The 19,013-nt window shown below is 37.5% G+C and overlaps 1 protein-coding gene across 3 annotated transcripts in view; it reads right to left on the bottom strand.

Annotated features, from left to right (window-relative positions):
• Positions 1–19,013, bottom strand: part of LOC140155881 (EF-hand calcium-binding domain-containing protein 5-like) — a 59,046-nt gene that overhangs the window by 6,970 nt on the left and 33,063 nt on the right. For 2 of the 3 annotated variants that reach the window (XM_072178878.1, XM_072178880.1), the window contains exons 4-17: positions 17,385–17,452; positions 16,412–16,667; positions 15,551–15,769; positions 14,980–15,159; positions 11,912–12,022; positions 10,335–10,549; positions 9,275–9,431; positions 7,570–7,715; positions 5,237–5,365; positions 4,538–4,710; positions 3,929–4,022; positions 3,396–3,437; positions 1,894–2,028; positions 1,149–1,298 (exon numbers count right to left, since the gene is read on the bottom strand). In XM_072178878.1, the coding sequence (XP_072034979.1) occupies positions 1,149–1,298; positions 1,894–2,028; positions 3,396–3,437; positions 3,929–4,022; positions 4,538–4,710; positions 5,237–5,365; positions 7,570–7,715; positions 9,275–9,431; positions 10,335–10,549; positions 11,912–12,022; positions 14,980–15,159; positions 15,551–15,769; positions 16,412–16,667; positions 17,385–17,452 (2,075 nt within the window). The remainder of the gene's footprint in view (positions 1–1,148; positions 1,299–1,893; positions 2,029–3,395; positions 3,438–3,928; positions 4,023–4,537; positions 4,711–5,236; positions 5,366–7,569; positions 7,716–9,274; positions 9,432–10,334; positions 10,550–11,911; positions 12,023–14,979; positions 15,160–15,550; positions 15,770–16,411; positions 16,668–17,384; positions 17,453–19,013) is intronic. The other variant, XM_072178879.1, reaches the window with a different exon arrangement.

Below are 19,013 nucleotides of genomic sequence, written 5' to 3'. Positions count from 1 at the left end.
ACGTTTTTAATTTGCTCACACATACATTTGAAAAAACCTTTGCCATCGCCAAATGTTTGTCAAGGTAAAACATACTGTGCACACAACTGAAGTGAACTAAATGTTGACATATCAATTAAAATATTAGTTTTAGTAAACAGAAAATAAGTGAAAGACAGACTATATTGGAAGAGGTTAACAATTATTTTTCTGGATTAATCAAAGAGATTAGAGCCACAGAGCACAAAGATGGCACCATTAATGCTATGGTAAATCTACCATATTGGTTTGTCATGATTGGAGACCAAATAGTGTACCTCTGGCAAAAACCAGCTATCAAATGTAATTTGCATCTTGGAGCTTGAGCATTACAAATGTTTGTGCAAGTCCACATAGTGCGCATTAACCGCACAATACATTACTCTCTTCCAGACTCATAGCAAAATAATCTGGAGGTACACTATTTTGCCCTCCATACAAGCATGGCAGAGTTGGTCTCATTAGGATTAATACATTTCAGTAAAGGGAGAGACAATTACAAATTGTACATGTATGCAATGCTTGTATGTATGATATGTGACTTACCTTGCTTGACAAATTGTGTAAAAGGACCACATTTGCAGAAATCTACATAATTAAGGGGCTACATAACTATTGTTCATTCCTTAAAAGTTTAGACTAGGGGAGTCCTCTCTCTGCAAGGTTTGTAACTTTGTAATATTTTGCCATCAACCTGGCTAACTTTGATTTTAAATAGACGCTGCATGCAATTATCATGTAACACTTTGTTGCAAAACAGGTGCTAAGAACTAGCTGTAAGTTCATGTTTTACAAATGCAATTATCATTTGATTTGGGGCCTTATGTGGTCCCTATGTGTGCCCATCTGATATACCGGATTCCCTTAGCAATACACAAGGGGCTATTATACAGAGTCCAAGATCTTTGAATGAACTTAAAACTTTTTTTTCTTTTGCGTTGCTACAATTGCAACATTTTGATGGGACTTTTTATTACAAACAATTATAACAATTATTAAGCTTCCATGAACTGTACTACCAATACACAAAACAATCAAATACAAGGGTAACTATGTATACTGATATTTAAAAAAAAGTATATATCAAAGAATTAAGTTTGAAACCAAACTGTTTTAAGCAGTGATATTACCTTGTCATCTGGTTCTACTATATACACACTGATCTCCTGTACATGAGGGCTACGTCTATGAATCCAAGAAACTGCACTTTCAGCTATTCTGAGTGTTTTGCGACGAATGTCAACATACTGGAAAGCTGAGCTGAAGGCTTTAGCTACACCCTAAAATAATGTTTACAAAATAAATGAAGGACAACAATTCAGAATTGGTCAGAAGATCAGTCCAGGGGAGTACATCACCAAAACCAAAAACATTTAACTCTTTGTAACTCAAGTAACAAATACTCTTTTACTAATCTTTACAAAGGGTCCCTGTAGTAAATCCCTATTACTTACGATGTTAGTGACATGGATCCCTAGTGTGTAAAACAAAAATCAAGATTTCTGTACCCAGAATGCCCTTAAAGACTTGGAATTAAATGTTTGGTTTGCATGTGGTAGGTTAACTTCTACTTTTTTCAACATTCCATTTCTGAAGATATTTCCCCCTAGGTATGATGGTATTCTCATCCCCTATACCATTTTCACCTTGATGAGGTAGTGGCATCAGTACACTGCCACATCAGGGTAAAAAGTGGTATAGTTACCCAGTCATGCTTCTCATCAACAAGTTCTGGACCTTCCTGAACAAAGCTACACTCATTGGTGATCAATATTAAATACTTTTTTATCCATTGTAATATAAATTTTCTAAATCAAATGACAATTCCTCGGTCATTCAAACAGCTTCCCTTCATTAACAAAGCCCTAAACATACCTGGAAGAAGCTGATCTCATGAGTGATAAAGATGCTTTTCTCTTGCGGATCATTTAATGTGTCAATACCCATGGTACCAAAAACTCGTTTACGATGATCCTTCAGTGGTATCACTATAAAAGATCCCTGCCGATCCTACAAATGGACACAAATAAATGATATTACAAACGGATACTGTTATCTTTACTGCTTCCAACATATGCTCATCAAAAGTGATGAGATGGAGTCAACCGGTCAGGGGTTGGTTTACTCTCACAATAATATACATACTCATCTGTTTTCATCTGATATACACATACTGCAGTTATCTACTTCAAATGGTACTATTCTGAAGCAGCTATACAATGTACGATATTGCAGCTCTTGTTATGTGGTGCAAAATTCTCAAACTTACTTTACATACTGGTTTAATCACTTCACAGCAAATAGAAAAAAATACAAAATAAACAGTATCTTTTGCCCTGGTCTTTTGTTAACATCAAACACAGATGGAATGGAATCCTAAATATTCCTTCAAAATTAACATTGGTAATGTTACTGGTAAATGATCCAGACATTCTGATAGCTTCTTCACCACATACAAATAAAACAGAAATACTTAGCACATTATACAAAGTGTGAAGTGCTCCCTCCCTAAAAAGGTTGATCCGCCTGATCTACTCATTTTGAATTACTCTTGGGGGAATTGCTTATGTAATGATAGAATGTGGCAATACATGGCTGGTGTAAGTCAAAATGAAAATACTACAGCTAGATAAAAAGTGCCATTATCAACACTACACTTTGAAATAGGGAAGGTGAAAAACGGTTTGACTCACTTGTTCAGTGATTTACATGGAACTAATATTGTCAGTACTATTGTGAATGCAACACATTGATTGTTCTGTGAATAACTATGTGTGTTTATTTATGAACAGGTGTGTGGGGTGGGGTGTGTTTGGGGTATGTGTGGAATGGGTGGATGGGTATATATCTGTATGTCTCTATACTATATACTAGTGTTCACACACGTGATGGTAGCTACATTCAACAACGGCAAACATGTGATATGGTGTTCAAAGATGGTGCTAAATTGCTGTGATATTTGTAACTTTCTATCAATCAATGGTCAGTCAGTCACTACAAATACCTGTAACATGCACACTAAAACAGATTTAAGGCAAATCACCCCCACCAGAGACAAAGCCAAGCTCCTCTGTAATGGTGTATCCCATTCACATGTATGTACCATGCAACACTTTACCAGTGTACTTAGTATTCAGCTTCCAATGAATACACATCATTTGGGTAATAGTATATAGCGTCAGAGCTAATGGTATGAAGTTGTTGCATATATGTACCAGATATGGGAAATAGATCGCACATAACTCCCCTTAAAGATGCATTTAGTACCCATACCTGAGGAATCTGACTGTGTATGTGCAGCTTTCTGAATCACACACAAATTGTAGTCAAAACAATGTAATTTCACACATTTGATTGTATCACACAAGCAGACTTACTTTGGTGGGATCATAGTCATCAATGGATTTCTTGAAATAAAACTGATACATGACAGTAGAGGGTTACATAGGCTACTCATTTCCAAAGTGTATCATTTCATAGAGAAGGCATGTTAGATTACAGTATTTTACACAGACCGTGCGCACTGCCCATGTTTGGCGCAGTTTACAGCATAAACAGGAAGTGATGTTCTGATTGGTTAAATTAAATCACATCATTCATCACATCAGCACCTCATTCGCTGAACAAGCTGCGTAGCATCACATGATGCAGGGTGACCTAGTTCTTTTTACGAGATGATCAGGGCAAGCAGTCAGCCAGTGCTAAAGATCTTTACAAAATACTATAATGCAATAGAGGTTTTAATTTGGTCATCATCAGTCTCTCATCTAACTGAACCTTGACAACATTCCTATCTCTTTCCATCCATCTCAACACAGATGAATGCATCAGGCCTTAGCAATCAATTTGACACTAACAAAGCAATTAACAAAGTAGATGCCATAAGCATATAGTTCAACTGCATGCTTACCTCTTCTTGTCTCTCTGGATTCCAGAACATGATGTTGCCATGGTTTTGTACTCGAGGCACATGAATTGGTTTACCACTATCCACTGATGTAAAGCTAAAATATATCAAGTAATTCACACAAAAATACATCCATATTAAACTTAATTTATAATATTATCCACACATTTAGGTGAATCTCTTTCTGGTGATAGAATTACACAGAAAAAACTACTTAGTGTGATGTACTGAGTCCTAAATTGACAAAACTATGTCTAAAAAAGAAGAGGTTTGGCAAACATTAATTGAAACAGATTATGAATAAATGTATACGTATTTGTATGGCTGGAATGAATGACTTGAACAAACTAAAGGTAACAAGCAGCTGACTACCTAGCATCTAGTTAATTAAATAACCATCTGACTGTCCAACTAGTTAACTTACTAAGTTATCTATTAATTATGTATGAATTAATGATTCAACCGACAATAATATACAAAGTATAATACAATAACCACAAGGGCACCGCTTAGCTTCTATAGAAGAGGCAAACCCTCCCATCTTTGATAAGTATAAAATGTAATTATATAATATCAAGATGGACATATTGTCCTTGATATTCCAGTCATTACCTTATTCCCTTCATGTCCCTATACATGATCTTATTGACCATGAAATGCGCATCATCTGGAGTAGATGCAACATAACGAAGACAAGTTGGGCCTCTACCTGGTGCGGTATCATTACGCTCTAACATGGCTATGTTACCACTGATACGCTTGCCACGACCATGCTGCTCAGAATCCTAATGAAATCAGGAGAAAAAAGAGAGAACTGTAACTGATAAAAATCTTATATAACAATAAGATGGCCTAAATTTTGCTTTTAAATTCTGTTTGAAAAAATCTTATCAAATTTACACATATGAAATCCTCCTGATGACATAGAAGGGATATCCTGATTGGCATTTGAAATAAAATACATAGGCCTACACCCCTATGGAAGACATGACCTTAATCTCCCACATAGGGAATGTAGATAAAATTCAAACTCCCTGTGTCAAAGATTAAGAACAGTATGGATTTCAACTGGAATAACCCAATGTTCCTAGGCAATTTCTGAATATTTCTGCCCGTGATATCATAACAAGCTCTGTCTAAGGCTATTGACGAACATGTTGATACTACGCTTTATTCCGAACAGTAAGTGTATTGTTATAGAGGGCCATAATACTGCGGGATATATGCATTGTAATGTACAAAAAGTAGCCTGGGTTTGGAACAGTAACCTCAGATCATGCACTGTCTAAGTGATATTATGTTGTTTTTTACCTTATAGAGTGAATTAAAGACAGACTTGTAAACAGGATCCATACTAGCACCACTTGTCTCAGCAGCCTGCTGAATTTGAGCCAACCACTTCTTACGGGCTTGTCCACGGATACGCTCCTCATATGAACGCTTCACATAAAAGAAAACAAAGGTGTCATAATTGTAATTGCAACAATAATATTCTAAAAAATATAAATTCTCATACATCAAACTCATAGCAAATTTATTCACAATTCACAAGATTTAATTACAGTTTAGACATAATTGACACATGTACCAATCCACTAAGCTAACTTAATTAAAATTACACAAATAGCTACAATAAAAATATATATAAAATAGCTACAACCAACAGCAAGAACACTGTTACCAATAAGCAACGAAGCATATATATATATATGAAGATTTCTATTGCAATGTGGTTACTAATTTTCTCATTTCCAATGCTTTAATGTAGTTAACACACATTTATCATGTTTCATCACACTCATTCAAAAAGTAAAAGTAGCCAGCACTGCCAAACATTAGCTGTTGCATACTTGAACATTCAGTTGTAATAGGTTCTGATTTCTTGTCAATTTTTTTTTAAACTATCAAGTGTTGCTCTAAAATGCATGCGTGTCCACACCACTAAATAAAGTAACCTTTATGTGAGATCAATTGTGCCTGTTGAAATGACAGCCTTTGTTAGCAAATTATAAGGAGTATTTGAGTTGAAATTATACCTTCATGTAATTTTGAGTAAAATGTAAAAAACATCTTTTTTTCATCTTTTATATCTACCTATATGTTAGTCTTTAAAGAAAATGCAAATTTGGAACAACCTGTTGCTTTATACCGAGAAAAAGGATCAATAGTTGTCATTTATGCAGAAAAATATAGGAGACTATATTAGTGGTGTGGAATCGATAGAATGTATGTGATGTGATCAAGCAAAATGAGTCAGATGTCAGGAATATTGACTTTGAGATATAGCCAATAATAGAATTCACCTTCCTTTGTATTTTATTGTTCTGATGAACACTAAAATGGCCATATCTAAGGAATGATATAAAGTCTAATTATGATGGGTTTTTCAACAAAATAAAACTCTGAGCATGACTAGTGTAATTTTGCTTGATCGCATCACATATGTCAGACATGTTTTATTTGTTTCATATAATTATAAGCCCATACAACATAAAAAGCTTCCTATGATTTATGTATATCCTGGAGGGAAAGGTTTTACCTCACTGTCAATGATCTTCACGGAATAAGATAGATAGAAAGAAGGTTGATGATAGAAAAGAACATGAAAAGAAGTTATGAGATCATGGTAAGAGAAAAGACTCAACATTTCAACACTCTTTATTCTATACCAAGGACAGTGTCTTAGCTAGCCACCCGTCTGGCCGTCATTTTAGACGGGGAGTTTGCTCCTGGGACGGGCAGAATTAATGCCTTTGACAGATGATGCATTATAATTGTAGGTATTGACAAAGGCTGTTGACCTTTTTAGTAGACCAGTTTTGCAAAACAAGGCCATAGCAAGGCATATTTGAACTCTTTGAACCCCCAATGGACTGTAGAGGTCTGTTTTAAGGTCAAATTAGGACAGGCATTTTTATTCAAATGAGGGGCAAACCTAAATTTCTAGCTAAGACCCTGACCAAGGAATGAAGAATTCACTTTGTTAATCTAAAGCTGATGTTCCAATTGTCTTCTCACAGCAAATTTTGATTCTTCAAAAGCTGCAGTATTAGAAATAAGCTAAAATTTTCAAGAACCATTTGGGTCCTTAAGTCTGCAACTCTACAGGCCCTGTACAGATCTACAGGTCCATGTTGCCATCTCAAATTAAAATTGATGTTACTCTGGTCCACATTTTGTGACACTTTCTAAGACTTGAGACTCGACATGTTATGCCTTCAGCAGGGAAAGAAGTTGGCATCGAGTCTTGCTGACTATAATCAAAACATAATGTACCAATGGACCCACATAGACATTTACAAGCTTTTGAACTGAGGGCCTGCTTTATTTCTAATACTATACAAAAGCATGACAAGCAATTTACAACAGTGTGGTTTTATTAATCCATACACCACCTATGGAAGACATGACCTTAATCTCCCATAAAGAGGGTGACTTCACACTCCCTTTGTGGATGATTAAGATTAATCCATACACCACCTATGGAAGACATGACCTTAATCTCCCATAAAGAGGAGGGTGACTTCACACTCCCTTTGTGGATGATTAAGGTAATGTGTTCCATAGGGGTGCATGGATTTCAACAGGAATAGCCCAATATCATTTTGTCCCCAATCATAAAACATAGCCCCAATATTTCTTACCTCCACACTAGTCATGAGGAATTCTACCAATGGGTCAAAGTTATCTTCACCGCCTGGTAGTAATGAACACACCACCTCCAGATACCTCTTGAACTCTGTCTTACTCAGCCTATGATCATTGTCTTCCTTATCTAGCATTTGCTTGGCTAAAAATCAAACAAACAAAATTTGATATCAAATAATCCATCAAAATCAAATCAAATCAAATCAAATCAAATCAAATCAAATCAAATTAATAATGAAGCAACCAAACCATTTAAAAGTTTCTGCTCCAGCATGTGTCTATACTACTAGAGTACCTGTAGCTGTGAGGGCACTGTAGTAGCTGTACGCCCGGGCTGTACGTGAGAGAGCACGACCAGCATCAGACAGTGATGCTGTTTGACCCCATATGACCTCTGACCCTAGATGACCTTGGCTTGATCCCCTTTGACCTTTGATGACCTCAGTTTTATTTGATACATCCGTTTGAAATTTAGAAATCATTTTCAGCTATGAATGCTGGGAATACATTGCAGTCCTCACAGGGAGTGGTGAAATCTTCCTGTTCCTGTCATATTGAGAATTCGTTATACCATGTTTAAGCCCTCGTATCAAGGATTCCACCCAAGTCTGTGCCTGATCGGACAAAGTTTGAAATTAGACCCCCTCTGTAATGACCTTTGACCTCGGTTGACCTCAATGGTATTTTGCGCATATATTCCCCTCGTAGCAAGGATTCTACCCACCAAGTTTGAGCCCGATCGGACAAAGTTTGAAATTTAACCCCTCCATGACCTTTGACCTCAGTTGACTTCAATTTCATTTCGGGCATATATTCCCCTCGCATCAAGGATTCCACCCACCAAGATTGAGCCCGATCGGACAAAGTTTGAAATTTGACCCCCCGGTGATGACCCTTGACCTCAGGTTGACCTCGATTTTATTTTGGGCATATATTCCCCTCGTATCAAGGATTCCACCCACCAAGTTTGAGCCCGATTGGACAAAGTTTGAAATTTGACCCCTCTGTAATGACCTTTGACCTCGGTTGACCTCAATTTTATTTCCGCCATCTACTCGCCTCGCATCAAGGAACCCACCCACCAAGTTTGGGCCCGATCGGACAAAGTTGAAATTTTGACCTTTGACCTTGACCTCCGATGACCTTTAAAACTACCCCATAAATGTGGAATGCCCGATACCTATCTATATCCGAAATATCGGAACGATGCGTCGAAGCACGGCGAAACGCATAGCCGGATAGACAGACAGACAGAGCTCATTATTTTATTAGTATAGATATTATACTAAATATAGTGTAATTTGTAAACAATATAGTGTAAACAGGTAATGTCTCCACTCGATTACGACTTCCAAAGTTGCTATCCAATGTTGCTTGACAGCACTATTTAGTTAATTCAATTTGACTGCGATGCTATCTAATTGTATCTTTTGCTAGTATAAACAGTCAGGCGACAGAATTAAGTTTGTGTGTGCCATGCATGTTTGCTGAATAACACTGAAGTCAATATCCCTGAAGACATCTTCAGTAACTGATTCTTAAAACATCCACTGACTCTAATTATGGTAATCATCTGTCGCAAGTGACTTTGAGGTCAAAATCAAATTTCAACTTTTTCCCAGTGTAAACGGAGTCAAGTCAAAGTCAGAACTTTCAGAATTTTTTGATTATATTGTCATTATAAAAAGATAATTTCCTTACCTTTTGCTACAATCTTCTTCTCCATATTCTCTTTAAATTTACTCATAACACTGTGCAGCTCATCTAAGTCTAGGAAGCCAGAGCCATCATTGTCCCACTTATCAAACAGCTGATCCATCATCACCTTTCTCTTAGCCAGCTGCTCCTCACGACGAGCCTAGCAATCAGTAACATTGAATCATATTAAGTTGGTAATAGTCTAAGCTCTTTTTATATTAGGAGAAATTGGATTTTTTACACAATTAGTACCTAAAAATGTGCTCTTTCAGCTGACATGCCCGTAGAGGCAAACGCACAATAAAAATGTGTTGTTGTAGTAAAATAATTTTCTTTTGCACAAAACCATAATATTTTACTCACTTGATGGTTTATTCCTATCATCCCACTGTAGAGGGGTATTTACAGCAGAAGAGGATGGATGATCCTTACTTCGAAGTAAGGATCATCCAACATCTTCTGATGATGCCTATCACCATGATAGGCGTAAACCGCCAAGTGAGTAAAATATTATGGTTTTGTGCAAAAGAAAATTATTTTACTGTATATCTACAAACCTGATGAATCTATTTAGTGAAAATGTGTTGTTGTTATGTGGAAACACCAAAATAAGTGATTAAAATTTTTTTAAATATGACCATTATTTGGGATGAACTAAATGTCTCGTTTTAATCCCCAAACGTTGCTTGGTTTTTAGTCAAACATGTGTTTGGCAATTGTATCTTGAGTACGGCTACAAGTTGTAAAAATTGCAGGAATCTAGATGTTTGCATATGAGAATTCGGGTTGTTTGTATGCTGTCCACTGTCATTATTTTTAACAAAAGAACCATTTTAAATGTGTTCATTTTCATGTTTTGTTTTGTTTTTTGGACAGGCTAACTGAATCAATATTCAAGATTTTGGTTTTATCGCATAGATAAATATGCGTCGGTATTGCCTAAAACAATGTAAAAGGAACACAAATTCACTTGACTGGGTGCATTTACCTCTGACTGGCAGATTCAATTGGCACAGGTGTCACTGTGTTTTACAATAACAGACTAATGTTGCTATTCACTTACCTTCTGTAACCTGCTGAATTTCTCTTCTTCCGTTTCCACATATCCCTCTTGGATGAATTTAATCACAGCCTGGACAACTTCTTCCGGTGGGTCATCTCCAAGGAATACCTCAATAAGTGCTACAAATTGGCTGGTGTTTAACGTGTTCTGATCAAAAGCACTGGCTGCTACTGAGCCGCTACGAGAAGTAGGTGTTTTCACTGGAGACTTCAAGGCTGTAGGATAAACAGAGGTCATTAAAGAATATGAGGACATATAAAAATGCCCTGTAATACTTTGTAAATTTGAAAAGATTAATTAAATCTTTTACATAGTTTTAGCTAAATTCTCTTAATTATATACATATTATCAAAAATAATAATTATATACTATACAGGTATTTCAAGTAATTCTTGGCCAAGGAGTAACACTTGGCATGCTTGCAGCTCCACGACATTACACAAGCATACAGCGCACACGCTATAGTATGCTACATGAACATAATAAGTACATTCCATTATAGCCAAGAATTATCATAATACTAATCATAGAAAGTTTGTCCGTCTGTCCGCGCGCTATCGCGTGGCGCGGGGCTATCGCGTGGTCGCAGAGCGCTATTGCGGAGTATCAACAGACGTGTGCGCGGAGTACCGATGGACGCAGCGTGGGCATCGGAAAGCATTACAGAGTGCATGTGACTAACAGGTGCGTCTCATCCAGAATGGTTAAAAATAATCAGTTATGGTAAGGCCTATAACCCATTATATTAGGCTTTATTGCGTTCACATTTCTCCCGATTGATTTCATTACTTTAGCAACGGCCTACATCCAGATACCGGGGTTATTTTTGGGGTCTTCCAATGTAGCAGGACACTCAGGGCTTGGAAGAGGTGAACGATGGGTTTCCAGATAATAGATACCGAAGTAACGGTAATTAGAGATAGGCCTATTAGGGTATATACGCCTATTCTCGGTCACCTAAGAAACAACCCGATCTATTTCTTGCGTAAATAATTATAAAAGTTAGCTATATGGGAACGTGCATTCCCCATAACACCCCGTTTAACATACCCTGCATGACATCTTCCATTGAACTTGTTTATGGGTAATATTTTCATAAACATCAATAATATTTTACAACAAATCACTTCTCAATATATGTAAACATCCATCACAAACGGGCCAGATTGTCGGTAGAACTAGCTTTGAGATTGAATCCCCGGGGCACCAAGTTGACTTGGAGCAAGTTAAGATCCTCGACCGGGAACCTAAGTATTTCGAAAGGGGTGTCAAGGAGGCCATCTACATTAGAGTCATCCAACCTTCACTTAACCGTGACGGGGGCCGATACCAGCTACCAAGAGTCTACGACCAAACTTGGGTTGCCAGTCTCCCGATGAAGGTCGAAGTTACAACCGAAAATTTGAGGTATGTCTAATCTTGTGTTGAGATCAAAAGTTTAAAATCATAAATTATAGCTTTGAGATATATATGATAAATTGAATCCTTCAATAAACAACAGATAAAGGATTTCTCAACCCACTCATTGATATTTTACTTTCCAGCCTATTTGTGGTGGAGTAAGCAAGAATTCTTACATAATTTCTTTTCTTTATCCTTAGTAGCGATAGCTTCCTCATCAAAAGACACAGCAGTAGTTCTTCCTGTAGCAGCCGTCTGGGGATGAGACTCTTTGGCACCTTCCTCATCTAGTTTATATAATGGAATAGACAAAATAAGTTTAGAGAAAACAATTTTCCAACCCATGTATGCTACAACTGACCTAGTTCTTGGACTGCAATACCTGTCAAATAGTGTCCAGCAAGCATCTCAGCTGCTTTAATGAACTAGACTATGTATCTCAGTTGGTATCTGATAGCACTGAGCCAGTACTGTATCATTACAATACACACACACATTTCACTGCAGGTAATCAACTCTATAGACCTTTTCAGCAAGACAGTTACGAAAAACATTGATCATGCACAACCATTATTATATTCATCTAATCAATTTCTGGCAATTTCAATGTGTATTCTAACATGCAATTGAATAGACTGTGTCAAGTAAAACAATGCAGTACATGATTGGTGCGAAAAATAATACGCCACACACTCAACAAAAGCATTGTCACCAGTGTATGATTGGTTGTGGTCATGGTGGTATTTTTGTTTATCTAAAGTGACATCTTTCTGAAATTATTTTGAAAGATTTCCGATCAACTGCTGAAAAGGTCTATTGAGTTGATATGGATTGTTATTATGAGCACATAATAAAGCCTCCAGCATACTTTCCTGCCGCTTGCCGCTGCGGCAAGCGTCAGGGCGTTTCAACCAATGACAAGCCTTGATTGTGTCCGTTTGTCTGCAATACGTGTGCGCCACGCCGCTCAGCGGCAAGTGGCAGGGTAGTATGAAACCAGCATAACAAGTTGCCCTACTCGAGCATGATGAAGTATTGTATACAACTTTGTATTTTCCTGTATTCAAACAGAATTTATTCTCTGCTATTCATTTTGGCCTGAGTTTAAGAGTCAATTTCATCTGAACTATATTTTTTTTTTATTTCATGTATTTTAAGATTTTGATACATCTTTTCATGCAAAAGTTTTATAATTGTTATTTCAAGGTAAATGGTAAATTTACTGCCTACCAAAACTGATGTGATTAAAAAGGCACACATATACACACACACCTATGTGTAAACACTGGCAAACGCACAGAGAAATTGCCTTAGCACAACAGGCACAAACACTTTGGCCTTACCACAGCTTTTTAGAGTTTTAATAAGTGAGCACAGACCGACCCTACATCCCAACTGGAGAACTTTTATGCTATTTGTGATCTGTCAACACTGTCCAGAAAGCGCAGATGACTGTGGTTTCTGTGTTCACTGTGATACAGCAATTTCTCAGGTGTGGATTCCTGATTGAGAGTATTCTACAAAAGCATACACATACACGCATCTACACTCATTTGAGAAGGAAGAAGGTAGTAAGTAAATTAGTAAGATTATCACTTCACATCAATACACTTTAGCTGTTGGAAAATATAGCCATGCAAAAGTTAATGTATACATTTTGAGAAAACACTGCAATCAATAAGGAAATCATCAATGAATGTAATAAATTTAACCAAGAATGATACAATAGGATTGAAGTTTTCAGATGATAGATGAGCCATGCAGGAAGTAAGATAGAGGCACTTCAAGGAGTTAGCCACAGCAATATAGAACTCAAGGCAAGCGCCACAAACCTTGACCCTCTTTGTTGTCCTTGTCGGTCTCTTCTGCAAGTGCCTCATCCTTGACTGCAGTTGGTGCATTCTCAATTTCTTGACCTTGAGAAACCTCTTTACTTCCCTCCTCATTGACTACTTGTTTAGGTTCTTCTGTAATGCCATCCTCTTTAGCTACTTCTTGTGTAGCATCTTGTAATTCTTTTGCATGTTCATCTTTTTTCTCATCTGATCCCTCATCAACTTCTTTAGACTCAGCAGCAGCTTCATTGACTGTGACATCTGTCTTTTCTGCACTCTTCTCCCCTGACTCATCAGTTGCCTCTGCACCTGTTTCACCATTTTGTTTATTCTCTGTTACAGTCTCCACTGCTGATTCACCCGCAATTGGTGTCTGTTCTGAATCAGGTTTTGACTCCTGCTCAGTCTTTGCACCATCTGTAGCTGCAGGTACAGTGGATTCTGTGTTAGGCTCTTGCACAGTCTTTACATCTTCAGCTGTAGATTCGGTTTTAGACTCTTGTACAGTCTTTGCATCATCTGCAGCTGCAGATTCAGGTTTGGACTCCTGCACAACCGTTGCATCGTCTGTGGCTGCAGATTCAGTAGATTCAGGTTTGGACTCCTGCACAGTCTTTGTATCATCTGTAGCTACAGATTCAGTAGATTCTGGTTTAGACTCTTGTGCATTCTCTGTATCATTAGCTGCAGATTCAGTGGACTCTTGTTCAGGTTTCTTATCTTCATTTTCAGATGATTTTTGCTCTGGCTCATTACTCTCTTCTTTTGGAACTTCTGTACTTAATGGTGAGTGTTTCTCTACCAAGTTGGCAACACAAATGTGTCATTGTGCATTTAAAACAAAATAAGATAATGCAAAAATAAAAATATAAATAAAATGAAATTAATACAAAAAACTTTATCATGAAAAAAAGTTGCATACATAGTAGAACTGTGTAACTCTACGTTTATTTATGTGTGATATTTCTGTTGCACTGGTGGAGCAATCATCATTGCAGTATCAGAAAAACTTTGTGGTAAGCTTTTTTGCACACAAAAAATGTAACATGTCTGCTGAGAATGTTCAAAACTGAAAAATCAAATCAAATCTACATAGTAGTATGCTATTCCAAATATTGTACGATATTTTTTTATTAACCTTCAGTAATTTCACTTACCTGAGATACCAGGTAAAATACATTTGGTTATCCCATATAACTGTTGGAAACACACCACAAGAATCCAAATGACTCTGGAAATAAATCCTAAGAGTCATTTTGATTCTTGGGATTTCAAGCCTAAAACTCCATAAGGTCATAAGCTGCATTGGAGCAATTTTCCACCACAATTTTAGATCTTGTATTTTTAACATGGTCTTATAATAGCTTTAAATATTAGACTTAAAATCATCATACAAAATGGATACTCACCTTCATCTGCTTCCTTATCTACAGCATCAGTTGCCTCTTCACTTTTCTTTTCCTCAGGCAGTTCCTGTCCTGCTCCATCCTCACCATCTGCTGCTGTGGTATCTTGAGGTTTCTCTTCTCCTTCCTCAGTTGTAGGTGGTTGCTGAACCTCACTTGACTCCTTGGATGCTACAGCTGTCTCTGAAAATGATTTTATAAAAATAAACAACAACTAGGTGAATAATAAAACAGTGCATGAAAATTGAAATTGTTATGTGAGGATATTGTAGAAATTTGATACATTCCAAAAGCTCTGAGCAAATTCATGCTCTGAGTAATTGTCACAGAATTAAAACTGCCATGTACATTGGCACCGTCAGCTTTGGGGGAAAATTGGGGCTATTCAGGTCCTTGCCGATGGTGCACGGAAACAAATGAAAACAATGATGCGTCTCATCTGAAGCGTTTAGGTATTGCGTGTGCAGGTCACACCAAGCCTATAACATTTACAAAAAAAACAATGAAACTATGACTGCAGCACTGAAGATTGAACTTGTCTGTGTCAAATAATGTGCACTTTTCACTGTCTTACCTTCTGGCTGATCAACACTTTCATCACTCTTTAGCTTAGTTTGGTCCACCTCTTCCACAGTACCTTCATCTTTTGCTTGTTCTGTAGGGGTACTGGGTGATAGATCTGCAGTGCCAGGTCTACTGTCTGCCACAGAGCCTGACATTCTACTGCTTACATTACTCTCTTCAGCTATGGAACTTTCATCATCCCCTACTTCATCAAGCTCTACAACTGGCCCTGTCAGTCAAAAACAAAGAATAGCTGGGTTCATTAAGTGAAGATATTATGACACATGCAAAAGCACATGATCATTATGACAAGTTAACAACTAAAACAACTAAAACAATCTTACGAAGAATAGATGAAATGCAAAATGAATGGTAATTCAAAAACATGCAGGGATGAGGCATGTTACCAAAACTAGACATCTTGTTCACTTTGGAGAATTATGTCATGCCAGTTGGAGAAACAGCTGAATACAAAAGGAGCACCTTTGCTGCCTCTGGTCCCCAGCTGTGCTCGTTCTGCTCTATTCAAAGTATCTTTTCAACTAATTTTGCATAATCAGTGGCAGCACCAGCAATTTTTTCTAGGAAGAAAGAAATTTTAGCGAGGGCAAAAATCCGAAAATTGACCTAAAATGGGTCAATTTGGGCCAGAAAAGTTTATCAATTTTCAATTTCTTATTTTAACTGGGGGAAAGTGGAGGGAAGCCCAAGATTGGTGGGAAATGCCCCCACACCACTTGGTACTGCCACTGTGCATAATGCTATTTATGTTGGTTCAACCAATCATATAATTATATAACAAACATTGATGATTTTGCCACTGGTTTGAGAACACTAAGCAAGCCACTAATTACTGATGACATCAACTTACATCTTCTTGGATTCCTGAAGTGTCTCTTATTCACCCAAGCTTGTTTGTCATAGAAAGCTTTGAAAAGCCCTAACACCCTATGCCTGTCAATGATGCCGATAGATGCATGGTCACAAGCCTTGAATAATTCCATCAGAATTTCCTTCCTGGCTTCCAAGATGGCTGCCCTTCGATAAGAAGTAGCACACTGAGACATGTGGGTCATGAGCTCTGCGAAGAGTTCCGGTGTCATCTCAGTCACAAGGTTTCTTAGGTACTGAAACAGATTTAGTTCATCACAACATCAGTATGCATATTATGATGAATATGTTGAACAGCAAAGATGTTAAACAATGAATATGTATACTCAAAGGCAATTGAATGAAAACTGTGATTAACAACCATGTGCCTGTCACTCAACCATGACAATGCCTTTGACAGGGGGGTTATGGGATGCAGGATTAAAAAAATACAGGAGGTGGATGGTCACCCATGATTCACGGATTGTATTTAATATCGCCAACCCATGGCACCCATGCACTCTCCTCATTCATTTTAATATACCTGTGTTTATTCTACCTGCTTTCTTTAGTCAATTTTCCTTTCATTATGGCGCAATTAATGCAGACCATCATGTAAATATGTGCGAAAACCAATGGATATGTATTTTAGGCTGTTTTTGCTCATTTTTGGACTTTAATTGCTCAGATAGTAGGATTGAAAAAACTTGAAATAACTTAATATATTATTAGCATTGCAAGAATGCAATTTGCAAAAGCATTACCATCCTTCTAGTTTTATCATGAAAAGTTTTCCAACTCCGTAATTCATTGTATGTAAAAACTATTAATAATTATTATCCTCATCATCAATTGTAATCTCTCTTTCATATCTTCATACATAAACCTTCACATTAGCTATCATTAGTTCTAACACACATAGAAGTATGAAGTATAGAAATATGTTTGTTTGCTGATTTGGTAATAATACTAACCTCAACAAATTCAGGCACTTCCAGCTTCTCCTTATTCAGTGGCTTGAGGTATGCATCTAAATTCACTCCTGTAACAACGGATAGAAATGAAATTTCTTTGCAATTTACAAGAAACACTGACTAAAACTGCATAAAATGTCCCTCTCAAATATTAACTGCCTCAAAGACTAAGTCATGTAGAGGTAGGTTAAATAATGCTGAGTAATAAGGGATAAATGTAGATCTATGAGGTATAACGCAGACTTGTACTACCGTACCCGTACTTGAGTCCCAATTTCTGTACCTGTACCCGTACCCGTTAGGGTGCATCTATAGCCCCCATAGTTTGCATTATTTTTGTCCATAGCCTTAACATGTTCCACTTGTCCCAAAACTAATCCCTACCAAATTTTATTGAATTCTGAGTTTGTCTTATGGGGCCACCACAGGCTTGAAGTCCGAAAATGGGCTTGTCCATTGAAACGTGTAGTAAAGTGAACTTTGCACTCTAAAAACACACTATCTATATAATAATACGCATCGTCTGTCTATCTGTCTATCTGTCTCTCTGTCTATCTGTGTGTCTGTCCGCCTATTTTCTCGGAGATTAGGGGTCGCACGTTCCTCAAACTTGGTGGGTGGGTGCAGCTTGACCCCAGACAGATCAAGTTTGTATTGGTTAGTGGGTCAAGGTCACCAGAGGTCATCTAGGGGTCAAATTAGTAAAAACTGTTTTTCTCAGAGACTGGGGGTCGCACGTTCCTCAAACTTGACGGGTGGGTGCGTCTTGACCCGGGACAGAACAAGTTTGTATTGGTTAGTGAGTCAAGGTCACCAGAGGTCATCTAGGGGTCAAATTAGTAAAAACTGTCATATGAGCATGCAACTTGGTGGGTAGACTAAATCCTCCAAGTCCTTCAACATCTACGCACGGTCATCGGGTTGTGCTGATGGTGAGGACTGAATCGTTCAGCAATCCAATATTGGTGCAGTGAAAAATGCTAAAATATGAATATTTAGTAGATTTTGATTACGTCATTGCATTCAGCTACTATTGTGCCCCATTCTTCGCTCATTATGCTACCATGGGAATATAAAGACAAACGGAACCCTGATTGAAGCCCAACATTTGGCTGATTTGGGTAGCTTTTGTTCGCTATACATAAAGCGAGCTTGAAAACAAACAGCTGAGTACCGATGCAGGGAATAAACCTCTTTGCCAGCAAATTTGGTAGCCGATGTTTAAAATTTTTTTTCTTGTTGCGTCCGCCATTAGTAGTTTCTACAATTTTCCCATTTTTAAACCAAAATAATCAACTTTGCACGATTTTTAGTCATCATGGTGAAACTTTTGTGGTTTTGTAACATATTGAGTCCATTGCACACCGTCAGATCGCAATATTTAACTTGATTTTGAGAAGGAAAGATCGTCGCCACAGACCCCGCTCAGACCACAGTGACATGGATGCACTGACTATGCACAGCCTCGGCATTCATGGTGCGGTGCAGTGGTAAACAATGTAAGTATAAAAGCTGAAGTTATATCAATTATTTTCACGTATAATGTGCATGGTTTATAAGGCCATCTTTTACACCGTAAACAAGAGCAGTGTCGTGACTCATGACTGATTCACTCTTTTATATATTGTA

The sequence above is a fragment of the Amphiura filiformis genome, chromosome 6, assembly GCF_039555335.1.
Source record: "Amphiura filiformis chromosome 6, Afil_fr2py, whole genome shotgun sequence".
Classification (NCBI taxonomy): Eukaryota; Metazoa; Echinodermata; class Ophiuroidea; order Amphilepidida; family Amphiuridae; genus Amphiura; species Amphiura filiformis.
This window is presented reverse-complemented; position numbering and strand designations above follow the sequence as displayed.